General features: G+C 40.4%; 2 protein-coding genes across 3 annotated transcripts in view; one reads left to right on the top strand and one right to left on the bottom strand.

Moving 5' to 3' along the window:
- The window catches only part of tbc1d22a (TBC1 domain family, member 22a), a 168,468-nt gene extending 160,450 nt beyond the window's left edge, over window positions 1-8,018 (bottom strand). Inside the window, exons 1-3 of one of the 2 annotated variants that reach the window (XM_080886923.1) lie at window positions 7,641-8,018; window positions 7,122-7,178; window positions 198-381 (exon numbers count right to left, since the gene is read on the bottom strand). In XM_080886923.1, the coding sequence (XP_080743049.1) occupies window positions 198-381; window positions 7,122-7,178; window positions 7,641-7,702 (303 nt within the window). In that variant the 5' untranslated portion in view covers window positions 7,703-8,018. The remainder of the gene's footprint in view (window positions 1-197; window positions 382-7,121; window positions 7,179-7,640) is intronic. The other variant, XM_080886922.1, reaches the window with a different exon arrangement.
- A 1,397-nt stretch (window positions 8,019-9,415) lies between these two features.
- cerk (ceramide kinase) overlaps window positions 9,416-19,755 on the top strand; it is a 53,139-nt gene continuing 42,799 nt past the window's right edge. Inside the window, exon 1 of the mRNA XM_080887579.1 lies at window positions 9,416-9,655. Coding sequence (XP_080743705.1) covers window positions 9,517-9,655 — 139 coding nt within the window. The 5' untranslated portion in view covers window positions 9,416-9,516. The remainder of the gene's footprint in view (window positions 9,656-19,755) is intronic.

Here is a 19,755-nt window from a genome sequence, read left to right as displayed (position 1 = left end):
AGATGAAAAACTGTGTTCAGGAATATGAATAAACGCTAGCAAATGAATACCCAGAACAAAAGAATCATTAGTATTTCACAAAATACACTGAAGCTGTGTTGATTCGTGATGAGTGCTTCCTTCTACACAGACATAGGAAAATGTGCTACTGCAGTGGAAAGACATCAACCAGGCAAAACTACTTTAAAGTAGTTTACCTTATTGGCTGTTTCCATGACCACCTCGATGTTGAGGTTCTGCGCAGCCATGGCCAGCAGCTCGTCGTCGTCATCCCCGACATCCCAGGCGTCGCTCGTGATGCTCTCAAACTCCTGGAAGGTGGTCGCCTTCTTGGGCTTGCCTGGAGTGGCTGGAGGAGGCTTGTTGCCTGCTTTGATCAGACTGAAGGACAGAGAGAAAAACAGGATAATGGGGGGAAAAAAAGAAGTGGTTTTCGAAAAAAGAAGAGAAAAGGGATGGGTGCAGAGGGTGAGAGAAGGAAAGAAAACAAGAGAAAAGAGAATGTGAGATGAATAATTCATTAAAATTAGGAATTAATAAATGAGCTAGCATTTGTCGTTCACATATTGTAAAATATTTCAATTTTACACAAAAACACTCAGCTTAGCTTTATTTTAGTAAAGCTAATCCCGGTACCAATCAAAAGGACAGCTTTTAGGTAAAATCAATAAGCAAATCAATATGAGTCATTCTTCAATTATTAATGACTGCTACCTTTTTATTTTATAAACCAAATAAACAGTTCTTCTTACAGGGACAACATTTTGGACGCCTTTCCAAGTCAGTAGGATACTTTTAATTGCAAAAGTGCCGCTTTGACAGACACAACAGCTTAAAAGAGTGCTGCAGACAGCTGTGTGTCTGTCCATTCATTATGTAATTTTCACTTCAAGTTTGATCCATGTTTAGGCTGTGATGTACGCACAGCATGGTTTTACCGCTTTCTACTTTCTGTTTCCTGAGGTAGGTCGTGGTGTATTTCGAAGCATGTTTTGGATCAGTTTCACTTCCTTGACTGACTTCTTCATAATTCTATCCACAATCTGCAGCGATTTAGCGGAATCCCTTCGTCTCTTTCTATCCGTGTAACGCCTGCCTGTGCAACAGCATGCACACAGGCCCGAAGCGGAATAATTCCACCCCCATGCTGAACACTTTGCAAGGTGTTCTTTTCATATAACGCTGCTCTGTTTTTTCCCCCTCCAAACATATCTTTGGCTTATTTTACAGGTTTAAGGATTACTTCAGATCACCCTTGCGTGCAGACCCAGTTCACGAATCAACCCAGTGTGCGAATTACCACATGTACAAAAGCACACACGTGCACAGAGACACATTAACTGAAGTACATCATTAGCTTAAAAGTTTCATTGAGTTACTTAAAATTTCTTTGAGTTACTTTATTGAGGCTGCAAGGATACAGTTTAATTTAGCTCCGTTTTCATCTGTAACACAATTTTTTGCTATTTGCCTACAAAATCCTAACTGCACGCTGCTTGACATGGATCATGCGGCGTGTCTGTCAAATGCTGATTGGCTGACGAGTGAGCTGGAACAGGGAAGTGAGCGGCAGCGGTGTTTACCAGGAATGGGAAAAGCATAAAAATAACATGAAGGACTGACAGCAGCACAAGCAAGAAGTGTACAACAGACCGGTTGTACCACATTTTTGACACTGCCCTCATCTGACAACAGACACTCTCTGCAGTCTGAAGATGCACACGGTCTGCCAAAGCACTACCACCCCCGAACTGTAATTTCCCTATTACAAAGACGGTTATTACCATAAGAAAGAACCAGGAGACGTGTACACGTTGGCCAACTTCCATCCTAACTCAAAAGAAAGGGAAAGTTTGAAAACACGCAAATTAATTTCAACCCTCTGTGGAAATCTACACGAGTAAACATTAATCAGAAGAAAGAAAAGGGTTATTACTGAAGAGGAGACTGTGTTCCCCTCTATTTGAGTGCGTGTATGAGAGAAATCCAGAGAGAAAAAGAACTCTACACTATGTCCTGCTCAGAAGTGAGTTTACTAAAGTAAATGTGAGTGTAAGTGACAAACCTCAAGTGAAATTATAAAATGAATGGACAGACACATTGCTGACTGCAAAACTCTTAAGCTGTTAAGTTTGTCAGAGGAGAGCTTTTAACTGTATTCTCATCAGTTCTGAAGTCATTACCTATGGTCTGGCATACTACACCAAACCAATTAAGTAAAAGATAAACCAGTAAATGACTGAAGTAGATGTGTTTTGCTTTGTTAGTATTCTATTAAAAAGAGAGAAAGGATCTAGCCATTTCCTGTTGTCAACAAAGTTTTCTTTTTCTTAAAACAAACAAACAAAAACAGTGAGCTCACGATAAAAAGAAAAATGGTTTTTTTTGCAAATTGACAGAAAATTATTGTTTTTGAAATAAAAATAGTCTGGGTTTTTGTGATTTTACTCATTTATTTCTTACAGTTGTAAGCCCACAGCCCATAGAGCAGTGCTGACAGGCGTTATTTGTTACACTAGCACTTCTTTGAATGCTACTCTGAAAGAAAGGGGCACAAGTTGTAAGTGTTTTTCAATAGTTTACAGGACACTAGTATTAACGGTCCAGTTCAGGCCACTTAAAATTAAGCTGTGCTAAACTGTATGTATGCCATGAAAGCTATGATTTTAAACAATATTATTGGTATCTGCCTAGACTTTCATAAATGCTGCACCTCTACTAATGTTAGAGACACTGCTAATGCCACTATATGGTATGCTATACTATTCTACAACACACTGGACATCTGTGTAGACAAACTTCAAGGCCCCACTTTTATTTTTTGATAATGTGAAACTTTCTTTTGTCCACACGGAACGATGTTTCTCAAATTACTTTAAAGCAATTTTTGATATTAATCCAAAACCAAAAAAAATAAGAAGTCAATATTTCCGACACCAATACTGAGACTTTCAGCTTAGAGACAGCCTATGGAAGGGAGAGCAATGTGTTATGATTTACAAGATGAATCATCAATATGAACATTTTTTAATGAACACTAAATATTTATTTATTTTCCACAATAATTAGCTAACAACAAAACAGACCTTTCAGCTTTTCATGTATTTTGAAGTTGGATTTTGCTTTAGACCTGGAATTTGATTGTGTTTTCCTTTAAAGGACTTTGGGTCAAATTCTGTTTAAAGATATATTTTTATAGTGCTCTTTAGTGCTGGGCGATATGGAAAAAATATTTATCACGATATGAATTATTTTATATCACGATAACGATATATATCATGATATACTACCTGACCTGTGGTCATCTAGAAAGTACGCAGTCTGTAAACAGCGAGTGCCGAGGGTGCAGTCTTTGTTTTGAGTTACCGTAAAGTATGTCGCAAATCCGGGTGCACGTACAGCAGCACCAGCTCGCAAACCACGAGACAGAGTTTCGTTGCGAAAAATATCATTTTTTTATACTTTATTTTCTCTTGCATAAAGTTAAGAGCATGTATAGTGAGAAGACAACACTAATATATTTGCCACAGGCTATTTAACCCTTTAAGACCTACCATAGAACCAAGTCCGCCAGAGCTTATCTTTATGTTTTTACATGCTGTAGTCCCATTTGTGGGAGCATTTCAAGTTTCCATATATCAATACAACCGTTATAGCCCAAATTTTAATAATATGTATGCATTAAGTCCATAATAACTACATAAATTGCAAAAAAATTGTAGTGCAATTAACTACAAAAACAATTGAAAATCGTTTTTGTTTAGTTTTTTACATATATCTCTAGTTAGAAAAAATTAAGAGGTGTATCCCTCAAAACTGTAAATACAAAATACTTTCCAACCACGAGAAATTTATTTTGAGTGTCTTCATAGTTTTATTTTTGAGATACACTAATTTTTTATATACTACAGGAAAAATGAAAATAAATATTATAATGCATCAAAATAAACTATTTCCAACAGTGTAATTTGAGTTCTAACCATCCCAGAAACTATACAGAAAAGCATAAAGTCTAACATGACTTTTAAAAACACCAACAAAGGCTAATAAGGCCCTTTCGCAAAAATGACGTCACTTCCAGTTTCGGGCAGGTAATGGCGGACATGCAATAGTTCGCGTTGACGTATATGCCAACGTAGGAAGTGCTATGAACATCAGCAAAGCGTGTTTCTGGAATATTATGTTTTTGCTTTTTTCTTCTTATACAATTTTTGCAAAGCTATATGTGGAAGGAAACCGTGACCTAGGACAAGCTAATGGCATAAGATGTAAGTACAACTCCTCCGGTTTCACATGCAAAAAAATTTATTGCACTACCTTACGTGGTTCCAGTTCTACAGGGATTTAAAAATAGTTAGGTAAAACGGAGTGTGCCTGCTCCGACCGGTTGTAAAGGGTTAATTATATATTTTATGTAATAATATCTAAAATTTGGGTTAGAAACGATAGAAGACAAATGGCAAGATAGACACTTTTCTATCCTCCACACGATATATATCGTCATATCGCCCAGCACTAGTGCTTTTTGAGATATATTTTCCCTCATTTCCAATAAAAATAATCTTTTTCAAAACAGTTTAGTGGGATACATACTGAACCTTGAGGACAGAAACAAGGTATCTCACCAGTATTGATCCAATACCAATACCAGCTTTGATACCAATACTACTTATATTAGAATCAACCGTTTCATCACTATTGATTATACTCTATTGCAGACATGGACACGGAGAGCTGCTATGCTCCAACCACACATGAGCATGTATAGTTGGAGCACTGTAATGACAACTCTCCGCAGACAATCACAATTAACAGACAGGCACGCAGACGTGCACACAGACCCTTGTGCCCACCATCTAATGATGAAATTTACATCACTTGGAGCCTTAGTGGACATGCAGACACAGAAAGTATAATCAAGGCTTAGAATTGCTCAACTTTCTTCAACTTGTTTACCCAGTCACAAAATGACTGGACTTTCTTGTAGAGTCACTGCCTCTGTTGTCATTCCAGTTCTGCAGTTTCAAAGTTCAAAACACGAAGATTACCAGAATTATAACTGAAAGACTTGACAAATGACATTACACACATTGAAGTAACTGTAAGTAATAATAGGCTCAACCCAGCCCATGATGTCACAGATGGTATGTTCATTCGTCAGTTGTGTAATGGAAAAACATATACGTCCACATTCATCACTGGGATGTGGCTAAAAATACAGCAGCCATTCAGCCACACCTGAGCGTTTTGTGCCGTGACAAACTGAGGTAGAAGAAATCTATCTCAGCACCAATACATTGGATAAAACAGGCCTACCTTTAAATAAGCTGAAATTAGCCGCCTTTTTAAGTGTACATAAATTATTTTCCCCACAAAAAACATTGCTGCTCACAGGATTGCGTTTTCACAAGGTCCGGTAAACTGAAGGTGCAATAATGAACATTTCAAATTGGTCAAATTGCTCAAGTAGCCTACTTATAGCATTTGAGCCATTTATCAGTTATCTCACAAAAACTGATAAAAAAACAAACAAAACAATCTGCTTATGACATAAAGCAGAAAGTGCTGGTTACTAGGGCTGTGCGATATGACCAAAATCATATAACGATATAAATCACAAAAATGTAACATTTTCTTTAAATTCTGTGAATCTCGGGCAGCTCGACTTGCGGGAAGTGTTTCCAGCTGCGCGTCATGTAGCTGGAGTCGAGTGTTTTAACAGATGCATGAAACTATACAGTTTTAGACATAAGTTGTAACGGCCGCCGTTTTCTTTTTGAGTATTTATACACGGCGTGCTGCGGGGAAAAGCCTGTTCTAACGTTTGAGTCTAAGGTTTATTTTTTAGCACCTGGCGGCTCTTTTTTTGCTTCTCATCCGTAAATAATCTGCTCTTTCACGTGGTTCAGTTTATTTTGAAAAGTCTCAACAGGATCTTGAGCTTTATGGTGAAAGGTTTATGTGGAACATAAACAAGCGGACATGCGATGGTGTTACCATCGTTGTTGCTAACCACAACGCATAAAAACAGGCGCTTGTCCGTCTGTAGTGTGGTTATATAAAATATAAGAGAAAGAGAAGTTTAAGAAATTAATATAGCCACTACAGTGACCATCAAAACGATGAAAGAATATTGCTGTAAACAGTTCATTTTGCGACACCACGAAACAAACGATAGCGTAAAATGAAACGATAGACGTTTTTATATCGGCATCCGATATATATCGTTATATCGAACAGCCCTAGTGGTTACTGTGGGAGAAGGCAATGATGGTCGGTGGTGTTTGCAGGGAGGCATTAACCAAAACAAAGAAGTAAACTAGAGAAATAAGTTAATCCCCACAGTAATTTTGTGTTATCACACAAACAGAGCCACACCTCCATGTAATCCTTCAGGAAGGCGCCAGACAACCAGATTTGATGTGAATGTAACCTAACAGCAGGGTTCACCCCGTCTGCCGTGTGTATCGTCCACCAAACAGACACACTGACTGACAGCTGGAGTATAGACAGGGTGAACAGAGCAGAGACAGCAGAGGCAGAATCTTTTTTCTTTTGTTATGTCAAATTAATTTTGTGCTGGCAAAATGTTTAAAAGTAGTGTGAAAAAGAGCTGAAAGACATTTAGGTATTTTTTCATGATTTCATGAAGTAACCCCCCCCCCCCCAAAAGTGGTAAGCATCAATAAAACATCGGTTTCAGCATCTGATACAGATGGAACAACTGAGACAGATCATTGATTTTAAACCTTCAGCAGAAGGCAAATGATTTCTGCTAGTGACAACAACAGAACTCAAGCAAAAACAAACAAACAAAAAAAACAAGTATACAGTTACGTCCCATTCAAAGAGAATGACCTAATCTAAATGGATAATAACTTTTTTTCCAAAACCAACCATTATTAACACAAAACAATAATAATTTCCCATGGTAGGGACAGTTTTTTTTCTCCACTCAACAGTACATCACTTTTTTTAATCTGAAGCAAAGTACCGGGTCGACATCAATTGGGCTTTGAAGTCTAGTTTATCACATGACACAAAAACTGACATTGGGCCAGAGAACTTCACCAAGATCACATGGTATTTATTTTTACAACAAGGAAGTCGGTTTAACTTACTTTGCATGAAGGAGCGGGTCGAAGGGTGGATGCTGTGCACCGTACACATGCTGAATGCTGAGGAAGTGGAAAAGATAGAATGGAAATGAATGAACTATTCGATCACTGGCTGGCAAGCTAGCATGTTAGCTTTAAGCTATTTAAAACAATACCAGTTTAAACTGCAGGAGTGAGACTCCGTGTGACCCGAAGTGCAATAATTTGCCGTGAGACCTTGACTACTCGTGTTGTGAAATAATTACTGTGTCATTAGTTACAACTCTGCGACGGAGTACTGATGAACTATTAGCCACTGTTAGCAGCCTAGCTCTTAGCCTAGCTAACAGTTGCAAGGGGTAAAATGCGTCTACGAGACGTTTTTACCACAGACGTTGGCCAGTGACAAGAATGGGAACTTTGTCCAACAGCAAAGCCCCAACAATCAAAGTGAAAGTTGGCGTTTGAAGAGCAGCAGCGCAGCGTCAGCTGAGTGAAGCTAGCTACGCTAAGCTAACAAGCAGGAGGGAACACGTCACTCACCTGCCAGGAACCTTCGCTGCATTCCTTTTCCAGAACTGTTTTTTGTTTCCGTCGCTCGACATCTTCCCGCAGCGGTCCACTCAGTCCTAAACTCAAACACCCCGACGCTGTCGTTATCTCAAAAATGTTAAATGTCTGTTTATTTACACCAGCTCCCCTCCTCCAAAACTCAGAAAGCTGCCATGTTGATACTGCCTAATCGGCAAGTAAACGCGACTGTGATTGGCTGGGGTGACACTTCCTCACTGTAACCCAATCACAAGTGAGATCTGGTTGTCGGTAGGAGCATTTTTTTAATAGGACGCTGACGTCATGCTCCACGGCCTTTGCTGTGTTGACAGAAACTCCGACTGTGAATCAAAGAGACCCTCCAGCATCAGGACCAGAGGGAAGGCATACAATATCACCAACGAAAATACATGGACAGGATCATAGGAGGGTTTTTTGGATATTTAGAAATGTTCATATAATATGTATACATTGTTTTTCAGGCAGAATCTTTAAATAGATCGGTTCTCATACAATTTTTGTAATATAAATCTGTAGTTTGTGTGATGCCATATATTGAATGTTGGTTCTCACTATGTATAAAATAAAGTCAGGTTTATTTTAGGCTTTTCAAACTTATTTTATGAACTTGGTGAACTGACAGGTGATTCTATTAATACAGGTTTTATGTGCTTGGGAATTTGGAAATTAAACTTGAATGATGCTTTTTTTGAGGCTATAATAAACAATAAACTGTCCTGGAAACCACATATCAACTAAATGTTTAATAAACTGGCTGTATAAAGTAATAGTTAATATTACAGTATTACAGCAAATGGATTATCATTGTGGAGTAACTATATGAATATGAGGATGACTTGACTCGGTAAACAACACGTTTGGCCTTTCTGTTCTGCTAAGTTCTAGCTCCGCTCATCAGAAAAATAACCCACTATTATTGTTACGTGTACATATCTACAGCTAGTGCGGTGCCAATGAAGGCAACCTGCATAAAGTTTAGTTTGTATTTGCTGTTTCTATCTATCTATCTATCTATCTATCTAGTGGTGAGACTTGCTTCTAGAGTGTGTTTTGTTAAAAGGCAAATGCTTTAAGTCAGAGTCAGTGTGCTCATATGTACAGAACAGGGAAAAACAAATGTTCTTTTGTTTTTTATTTTCACAATTCTGAGTAAAAAGTCAGAATTCTAACATTAATCAATTTTTCTCCGAAATTTGACTTTTTTTCTCAGAATTCAGACCTGTTTTTTATTTTTCCAGTGGCCCTAATCTTCCGTACACACGCTTACCCTTGTAGATACTTTGTTTTGAAATTGGTAGCCTTAAAGGTAAGAGGGCTCACTCTGCCCTAATTTTCCCTTTATGTTATTTACATTGTGAGTCATAATCAGTGGTGGATCGTTAAAATTTTACATGGGGGCAAAGGAGGGGCATAAGGTCTAGGCAGGGTGGCACATACCTCTTTAGAGAAGGATGTGAAAATCCCCTACATATAAATGGAGTCAACAAAGTTTTCCCAAAAAGGCTCTAAATTTATTTTTTTCATATTATGGTCACATTTCTATTTTTATTATCTTCCTTTTATTCTCTATGTTACTTGTTAAGCACCTTGGTATACCCTTGGTTTTAAGTCTGCTTTATAAATAACGTTTATTATTATTATTAGACCAGGTTGATTTTTATTACTGAGTGAGTCATCTTTCTCATACACGATCTTCATCCTAAGTTCCCCCCCCCCTTTCCCTGACGGCTCAGGCCGACCGGCGTAACCACTGCAAACAGCGCAGACACTTGGCACGCGCGGGCGATAATAAAGTTGCAATGAGGAGCATCCAGCGGCGTAACGAGTGACACCTAGGATCGGTAATATGGAGAAACAAGTCACGTTACTGTCATCGCAGCTCTTTCAGAAGCACAGGCAGGTAGAAGTAGTTCTCGGTCGCAGTGTTTTGGCGTGGAAACCGGTTGAGAAAAGTAGAAAACCATGCTCGGGGACTTGTGACTCAGGTAAGTGTGACATAAGTGTAGGTTTCATGGGGGAAACTGACGAAATAGACACCGGCTAAACACATCAGTATTCATTTAATATGGCAAAGTGGAAACGTGAATGTGAATGGTATTTTAGAGCGCAGCATATTTGCCTATATGTTCATCCACTATTTGCCTTCAGGACATGAAACCATTGTTATATATGCAAAAAGAAAAAAACTGCAGCAGCTGTTTGGGCTCCTGATCAGAGTAGGCACATGTTGAGAAAGCCTCAATCAGGATATTATGAAGCTGTGGTAGTTCAGCTCCGTTCACTGACAGGTGCAGGTCACACAGGTGTGGGGGGTTTATTGTTCTTGTTGGGTTTTTTAAGTCGCAGGTCGTTAGCAGCCGGTGTTTCTAATGTGCAGCCTGCAGGGTTCACTGTTATGGGTTCACTGTTATTTGACATGCCCCCCTCCAGGAAGCACTTCATTCATTAATTCAGTCATGAAATGGTCCGGTGAGTTTTTTGAAAACGTTCACGGTGTCAGCTCGTTTAGAAAACACATTAAGCTTGGTCAGTATAACCTGGCGAGTTTGAGCAGGCAAGAGGAAAAGAAGAAGTCAGAGCCGGGATTGAGTTCTACCCTCACTATATCCACTTTACTGTAACTCCAGGCTGTCCAAACCAGAAGTCTGCTGCTTGTTTACAAGTTTAACCCAAGCATTGTTCTATTAAGTACTGCAGTTGTAAGCAGATCTACATAACCACATACTGCTGTTTCAGCTGTATGCATGCCATAAAAAGATGGCCTTCTACCCACACCAAGCTTGCGTGAATACCTTGAAGAAGTCTACAGATTGGCATTTTAAACTCAAAGACCAAATTTATTTTTATGTACAAGCTGTTGGGGATTTTAATAAGGAGCTTTATGGGAATCGACTCGCTGTCTTGGAGTCCAAGTGGCCACTAGTAGAACTGCAGGTTTTATCACTTTCAGGATGTGTTGCTGCTTGCAATACACACATGATATGAATAGTTCAGTAAATGAGAAAACCAAAAATCTTCGTTTTCAAAACTATGAACTGGTTTCACCATTTTTAAAAAACAAAAAAACAACAACAACATTTGCTGCGTAGTTGACAATTTCACACACTTCCTGACAAATAGTTGTAGTTGCAGTGATGTTTTTTGCAACCTAGAAGCGTCTGTTTCTTTTCTAGCTTATGACTGTCCGTCCATAGTTCCTTGCTTTTGCCTGGATGGCTTTCTCATTTCTCTTTCTCCCAGTTTTGATTACCTAACATATTTATCTTTTATGGTTTTACACCCAGCTGGTGTACTGTGGTCGAGATTAATTTACTGGATTAATGGCATGTGCATTCACTTCTCGTTGCTGTGGTTATCAAGCAGGGCTCCCAATTTTATTTTATTTTTTCCGCCCTTTCCCATCGTCGCATCAGACAACTTCCACTTAATCCGGACCCTCAGATAACCTCCAGAGGCTAATGTTTGTTCATCGAGATGAGCTCCCTGGTCTGCAATTACTGTACCACGATCGAGTAGAGTGATTACAGCTGGCTCCGCACACTTTAAATTTAAACCTGCCCATTGACCTTCCTCAAAGTGGTATCAAGCGCCCTATAATAACCTGCCATAAAGACTTCCATTTATTGAGTCTATGCTCAGTGTAACTACATCAAAATCCCTCTCCCACCCCCTAGTGATCTCTGTGACAAGAGCAGGTCGGCTTTATTGTGGAGTTGGGAAGCAAGCAAGGACACTTTGCCAGTGGGTTCAACATATAACACTTCTGTGGAGTGCGATTATCACAAGTACAGCCAGTACAGTGTGGTTAATCAGTGACTTTAATGAAGAAAAGGATGGTGGCTGGAATTTTCCCTCACGTAAACAAGTGCTCAGTTTCTGTGCTATCGCCAGTGACCTAACTGTCATAAACATTCCACACTTTTCCCTATCGCACTTGTGGTTGTCTTTCACAGTAGGGATATTCCAGATGAACTCAGTCAGGTCACAGTAGCAGCATTTTTCTTCATCACCGTCAATTTAGCTTTTGTAACTCCTAACTGGAACCAAGCTAGGCATTTCTGGGAATCTGTTGCGCGACAGAGACGGAAAAAAACATCATAGTCAAAAATGATTCAGCATGACTCAAGTTTGACAGATCCTCCCCAGCTTGTATATTCCATCTCCGCCCATAGAAGATTTTCCAGAAGATGAAGTTGACACCCGAAACCATAAATTGTGTTAACGTGATAATAATGATGTTACCACTTGACCTTATATGTGAATTTGTTTAAAACAGAGCTTCCAGATGTAAACTGCACACAGATACAGACGCAGACAAACAAAAGCCAGTCACTGAGATGGCCTCTGAGCCTTGGAGTAAATGCTCTGTCCACATAATGGTTGAGTCACTGCTCTGATGCAATTCAGATCAGAGTAAAGTCGTGAATAAATCATGGCATATGCTTTAGAGAGTGCTTCCCCTTCCCTCCAAATTACTATGCTTAGCAAGCAATACTTCCTCAGGCCCTCTAAGCCTGAATGTCTCTCCCTGCCAGAGGGGGAGGTTTAGATTTTTGCTTTCCCATATGTCAGCGCTGCATAGACACCCGGCGTGCAGGGCTTCACTTTTATCAATATTGAAAGTATCGAAAATCGGCCTAAAACAAAGTTAAGAGACAAAGCAAACCTAGGCTGATTTTTGTCCATTAGTCAGACAGGACTACAACTCAGTCGCAAAGGGTTGTGAAAAGACAGAAATAGTGATATAGTGCCTTGTCACGCAATCAGCAGAGCCCTGCACTTTTCTAGACATTGCGCAACAAAGGTGCACATTAGGACGTAAGCCTGACATATTCAGATCAGACAGTAAACTGTGTTTAACCTGCCAGTACAAAGTCCACGTAATGCAGGGATGCACAGAGGTGAGAAAAGCTCAGGTAATAGTCTGTCTTCCATAGTCACTGGTGTCTCCGACCTGCTCCTGATCTACGTAGGCAGCTTCCTCAGCTCAGCTAACCAAATTATTATTTTTTTATCAGAGTAGTGAGGTGGAGGAGTGGATGTTGTGCGCTACTTGGGAGAAACATCTTAACATTGTGCAGAATGTGGATGAAAATGGCTTATGACAAGGGAACCATGTTATCATTGAGATAATTTTACCATTGTCACAATCTGTTGGTTCAGAACATTGACGAGCAAAGTCGGTGTGTGTATATCTGTTGGTATTTGGTCAAAAGTTGAAATTTTGTACTTTAGCTATTATAGTCCATCCTGTGGGTGACATAAATGGCAATCCAAAAGTCTTTGGATTTATAAATTAAGGCTTTCAAAGCCCAACCATGCTTTTTACCCTATCCAGGGAACATCCTGGATAGATCACTAACCTGCGGCAGGGCTAACACAGAGGCCATTCACAGGAACATTCACGGTTTTTAGAATTTACAAATGAACTTAACCCTGCTAATTCCACGTCTTTGGACTGTGGGAGGAAGCCGGAGTATCCGGGGAAAACCACTGCAGATATGAGGAGAACGTGAAAAACCTACACAGAAAAGACCCCAGGCTGGACTCAATTTCAATTTTACAATAATACATATAGAGAAAAACTCAACAATCATATGACCCCCTATGAGCAAGCACGTTGGTGACAGTGGGAAGGAAAAACTCCCTTTTAACAGGAAGAAACCTACGGCAGAACCAGGTTCAGGGAGGGGCGGTCATCAGCTGCAACCGGTTGGGGTGAAAGAAGGAAGACGAGATAAAAGACATGCTGTGACTAATAACAAATATGATTCAATGCAGAGAGGTGAATGAGAAAGGTGACTGAAGAAGAAATACTCGATGCATCATGGGAATCCCCCAGCAGCCTACACCTATTGCTGCATAAGTAAGGGAAGATTCAGGGTCACCTGGTCCAGCCCTAACTCTATGCTTTAGCAAAAAGGAAAGTTTTAAGCCACATCTTAAAAGTAGAGATAGTGTCTGTTTCCCGAATCCAAACTGGAAGCTGGTACCAATCCATCTAATAAATAATTATGGGTGGATTTACACCTGTTGGTTACACTAGATGACAAGGTGGGGCGGAGACCTTTAGGTATCAATCTTTTTGTAATATGAATGTCTGCACCACATGCCGTGACCATCCATTAGTACAGTGGGGCAAAAAAGTATTTAGTCAGCCACCGATTGTGCAAGTTCCCCCACTTAAAATGATGACAGAGGTCAGTAATTTGCACCAGAGGTACACTTCAACTGTGAGAGACAGAATGTGAAAAAAAAAATCCATGAATTCACATGGTAGGATTTGTAAAGAATTTATTCGTAAATCAGGGTGGAAAATAAGTATTTGGTCACCTCAAACAAGGAAAATCTCTGGCTCTCACAGACCTGTAACGTCTTCTGTAAGAAGCTTTTCTGTCCCCCACTCGTTACCTGTATGAATGGCACCTGTTTGAACTCATCATCTGTATAAAAGACACCTGTCTACAGCCTCAAACAGTCAGACTCCAAACTCCGCCATGGCCAAGACCAAAGAGCTTTCGAAGGACACCAGGAAAAGTATTGTAGACCTGCACCAGACTGGGAAGAGTGAATCTACAATAGGCAAGCAGCTTGGTGTGAAAAAAATCAACTGTGGGAGCAATCATCAGAAAATGGAAGACATACAAGACCGCTGATAATCTCCCTCGATCTGGGGCTCCACGCAAGATCTCATCCCGTGGGGTCAAAATGATCATGAGAACGGTGAGCAAAGATCCCAGAACCACACGGGGGCACCTGGTGAATGACCTGCAGAGAGCTGGGACCAAAGTAACAAAGGTCACCATCAGTAACACACTACAACGGCAGGGAATCAAATCCTGCAGTGCCAGACGTGTTCCGCTGCTGAAGCCAGTGCATGTCCAGGCCCGTCTGAAGTTTGCCAGAGAGCACATGGATGATACAGCAGAGGATTGGGAGAATGTCATGTGGTCAGATGAAACCAAAGTAGAACTTTTTGGTATAAACTCAACTCGTCGTGTTTGGAGGAAGAAGAATACTGAGTTGCATCCCAAGAACACCATACCTACTGTGAAGCATGGGGGTGGAAACATCATGCTATGGGGCTGTTTTTCTGCCAAGGGGACAGGACGACTGATCCGTGTTAAGGACAGAATGAATGGGGCCATGTATCGTGAGATTTTGAGCCAAAACCTCCTTCCATCAGTGAGAACACTTTGAAGATGAAACGAGGCTGGGTCTTCCAACATGACAATGATCCAAAACACACCGCCCGGGCAACAAAGGAGTGGCTCCGTAAGAAGCATTTGAAAGTCCTGGAGTGGCCTAGCCAGTCTCCAGACCTCAACCCCATAGAAAATCTGTGGCGGGAGTTGAAAGTCCGTGTTGCTCGGCGACAGCCCCAAAACATCACTGCTCTCGAGAAGATCTGCATGGAGGAATGGGCCAAAATACCAGCTACTGTGTGTGCAAACCTGGTAAAGACCTATAATAAACGTTTGACCTCTGTTATTGCCAACAAAGGTTATGTTACAAAGTATTGAGTTGTATTTTTGTTATTGACCAAATACTTATTTTCCACCCTGATTTACGAATAAATTCTTTACAAATCCTACCATGTGGATTCATGGATTTTTTTTCTTTCACATTCTGTCTCTCACAGTTGAAGTGTACCTCTGGTGCAAATTACTGACCTCTGTCATCATTTTAAGTGGGGGAACTTGCACAATCGGTGGCTGACTAAATACTTTTTTGCCCCACTGTATATCATTCCACCTGGCCAAAGTGGGGGGTGCGACCTGATCAGCAGTGCCGTACGCATGTCTCCAAAAGCAGCAACCGGAGCTGCAGTGAACATAAATATTGAAATCATAGACTGTGACTTTTTAGCATAGTAGAGAACTAGCAGCATCACTGGCACCACTCTTCTCCTGTTACATCTTCCACCTTGGTTGTCCTTTCCTCTCCATCTGTTTACCTAAGCGTTGGCTTAACAAACCCATTGTGCCTGGGAGAAATCCACGTCTTGTTTGACAGCTCACTGCCATGTGTACCCAGGCAGATCTGCGCTTTGTAATCTAAAGCTGGTGTTCAATGCACAGCCCTGTCTGTATGCTGAGAGACGGCTGCAGAGGGAGGGAGGGGGAGAGATACAGAGAAATAAACACTGCCAGAAAGCGACAGCTGGAGATTGGGTAAACTGCGCAGGTTTACACTGCATCACTGACAGCAGCAATGCAGGATCTGTCATTACGGTGATTGCTCTGTTCACCTGAGCTTTGGGTCAACAGGAGGAAAAGCTAATCACGCAGTAAAGCTGCATGATGATGTGGCACTGATAGCACCAAGCTATTTGAAAGCTTTGTAATATCAGCAACAGTTTTGGTAACTTTCACACACTCAGCTAAATCTTGTCTCATCTTTTGCAAACACATGTGACTAGGAAGGCTCGGGATCGAAGCAGAAAACGGAATAACATAGAAACAATACAAACAGGAGGGAACACCTAAGCATTTCCTTAAGCTTGCACTGGCTTGTCCTCTAACACACTGTCAGTGCCACACCACACTATAAATAAAGGGATTACATAGTGAACCAATGTGTAAAGGGAGGGGTGCCGAGAACAGCAGCAGAATATGAATATGATGACAACTCATTGTTGTCAGAGGACTGAAAGGAGGCAAGGGCACGCGCCGTATTCTCGGAGATATCATAAACACAAGCGAAGTCTCCCGTGGACGTGCACGAACGCATAGGGTTCGCCGACTCAAGATCAAAATTCAGAGGAGCCGTGTCTAAATCTGTCGTGTATTTCACAACTCGAATTGAGGGGGGCTGAGGAGAAAATGTCCGGGGTGGCGTCACTTCAACGCCCGAGTGAAAAACAGCTGGGGTGTGACAAGGATTTCAGACGTTGCGTTGACTGTGTAGGAGACCGGTGTGTTCAGCGGAATCCAGTCGAGCAGGATGCCATCTTGCTTTAGGGAAGCAGGATGAGCTGGATGGATCACGAGCCTCACACATGCACCTGTAGAGACGCAGCTCCTTGCTGATCGAACTGGTTTTTATCAGTTCAATCTGAATTAAAGGTGCTGCCGCTAAAGTAGCTGCAAGTCTCGGGAGAAAAAGGATTATGTTGCGCCACAGGAATGCCTATTAAAGCCCAGCAGCAGTGCTTCACACTAACATTTAATACACCTCACTGTATCGCATGTGTGTCAGGCATATTACCAGAAGTGTCTGGCCTGCTGGATGGCTTTGCAAATTGTGGAAGTGAGAGATTAGGACTGTTTTGTGCATTTCACTGTATTTCACACTTTTTGTTGTTACACACTGATCAAATCTTAAGAGCTGTTGTCCAAACTTTAGCAGGGGTTTGAATTGTCACATTTGCAGCCATGTTACTAAGAGACCACACCAAATTAAGGCAGCACGACCTTATGCTGACCTTCTTTGATCAGGGATTATATATGGCAATATCATCAAGGACCACTCTCACCCCAGCAACCAACTGTTTGAACTATTACCGTCAGGCCGACGGTACAGGTCACATAAAACCAGGACAAACAGATTCAGGGATAGCTTCTTTCCCAGAGCTATCACCGTAGTAAATAAGCACAAAAACAATTGAACCTATTCCATACCGTCACTGTCATTATATTATGCTGCTATTCATACTGTCATTATATTAATGCTGCTATCCTGTATATATTGTACATACTATTGTTTGAGTACTTACGATTGTTTTTTTTTTTTGTACTTTTTATATTTTACATTTATATTTATTATTGAAACTTGCACCAAGGGAATGGCACTCCAATTTCGTTGTACTCTGTACAATGACAATAAAGGCTATTCTATTCTATTCTATTCTATAGTATTTCTTTGCGATCAGTGTGGATAAATGAGACATAATATTGAGAAATTGCACTCACCTTACTTCAGACTATCCTGGCTGTTTAGCATCTGTTTTATAAATGGTGGGTATATTAAATGTGGACTATAAAACACTGACTTTTGTGAGCTATAATACTTGAGAATTTTTGAGGGGACTTTAAAGGTTTCTAGGCAAAATATTTTCAGTTGTAGCCTACTCCAATAAACTAAAGCAGTGTTTAGCCCATGAATTAAAATGAAATTGGGTACCTAAGTAAGTAAACACTTTTTTTTCATAGTTTGGAACATTTGGAGGAAATCCCACACGCATATTATTTTTGCTCCTACATCAAGGTAGGTAATTTCGAATACAAGAGGAACATAGCAGTGAGACCAGTATATGGTGACTAGTGCAGTGGAAACATAAGCAGAGATGTCACAGAAGGGATTTCACATTAGCTGTGTAAACCACAGACAGCCGCAAGAAGTGATAAAACGGACAGAAATGGACAGAGTAAAGTCCAGGCTTTATTGCACTTCCCTTCAAAAGAGGAATTGCATGTTTGATTCAGGAGCATCAGAGTGACATAAATTTTGCAAGAATATCTGTCAACTTGCTTTGGCAAGTGAAATATGAATACAAGGACGTAAGATCACTGCTGTCAAAGGGGATCTGAATGGGTTTGGTTCATTGGTTTCCCACATTTGGACCGGCACATTTTGGCAATGGAGGCACAAAGGATCCAATAGTTGAGCTGTTGGAGGCAATCACTACCAGCACAAAGAGCTGCAGTCTGTCCAAGATGGCCCATATAAAGTTAGTGGCTCTTGTATACATAGGCTGTTGCTGTATTTATGTGTTACGATCAAAAATGGCTACCGGCAAAGAAAGGTTATTTAATTTAAGAAAAACAAAAAGGGCATTTTCAGCCACTAGCCTAAATTCATGTAGCTCCTTTTGAAACTCTGTTATTCTAGAGTCCAACCTGTTTATGAGTGTGATAATATTATCAGCTTATATAACTATTTTCCCCCCGTAGAGGCATTTACAACAGCCAATAAGTGGAAGTAAAATAAAGAAGAGATAACCATGTGAATCATTTGTTGTATAGTTTGTCAGTGAGCACTTTGTTTGGAACGAAGTGATATGATCAGCTGGTTGCTGATATGATGGGCGAAGCGTAAATAAATAAGTAAATAAATAATTATATATATATATAGAGCAGATGTTAGCGACATCTTTATTATTAGTATTGCTCTTAAAAATCCTGTATTGGTTAGACCTGAAAACTTTAAAACACACAGAGTGCAGCGCTCCAATTATCACACCCTCCAGCTTGTTATGGAGCTGTGTTAGCCAGCTCACGTGCTTCGTCACTGTTGAATGCTAGCAGCAAAAATAAAAGGTGTATAGTTCTCAGAGTAACACAGCAGTGGCTGCAAACCTTAAGGAAGTCTCTGAAACTGTTTGGTCAGAAAGCGTCTTTGACACCCGGCTCGACCCCTGGGCTTGGAGAACTTGTGACTTTTCCCAACAGGAAGTAGTCTTGTCTTGACCTTTGTGAGCAAAGAGATTCTCAAAGAGGGAGCCATCATAGCCTTGTCTATGAAGTGTGTAGGACTGAAACTTGCAGCTGTTTTCATTAAGGATTAAAGTACCAAAATGTCTTAATTAAACATTTTACCTGTGAAATTTGATTGACTGGACATCAGTCTTAAATCAAAAATGCTATCCTTTATGACAAATCAAATCCTGACAATAAAGACAGCAGGACCATAGAATCGGACATTCATTGACTGATTTGTTGCAGCTCATTTTGGGGCCTTTTTTCCAGGCAAGATGGCCAAATGCTTGCATGAGTAGTTGCCATATTGTACTGTTCAGAATTCCAAAAAGAAAAAGCCAAAAGGCACAATTCTGCCTTACCTTTTTCAAAGTGTGCCAAAATGAACAATAGCTTTTCTTCAGAACTGTGCTCTTGAGTTAAATGGTTGAAAGTATTTACCAAAGGAATGAAGTTTAACTGACCTCCTAAACTCCATTAAATTTACAAAAGATCCTTTTTGTTCCATTACCAAAGGAAATTAGTATTGCTAAGACCGGTGGCTCTCAATCCTGTCAAGTGCTGCTGAATATCTACCTTTCAAGGTACCTGAAGGGCCACTTCATTGACTTTGCACTTCATTGCCGTGTTCTTCTTCAAATATGACACACTTAAAGAAATGACTG

Source organism: Rhamphochromis sp. 'chilingali', assembly GCF_963969265.1.
Source record: "Rhamphochromis sp. 'chilingali' genome assembly, chromosome: 7".
Taxonomy (NCBI): Eukaryota; Metazoa; Chordata; class Actinopteri; order Cichliformes; family Cichlidae; genus Rhamphochromis; species Rhamphochromis sp. 'chilingali'.
This window is presented reverse-complemented; position numbering and strand designations above follow the sequence as displayed.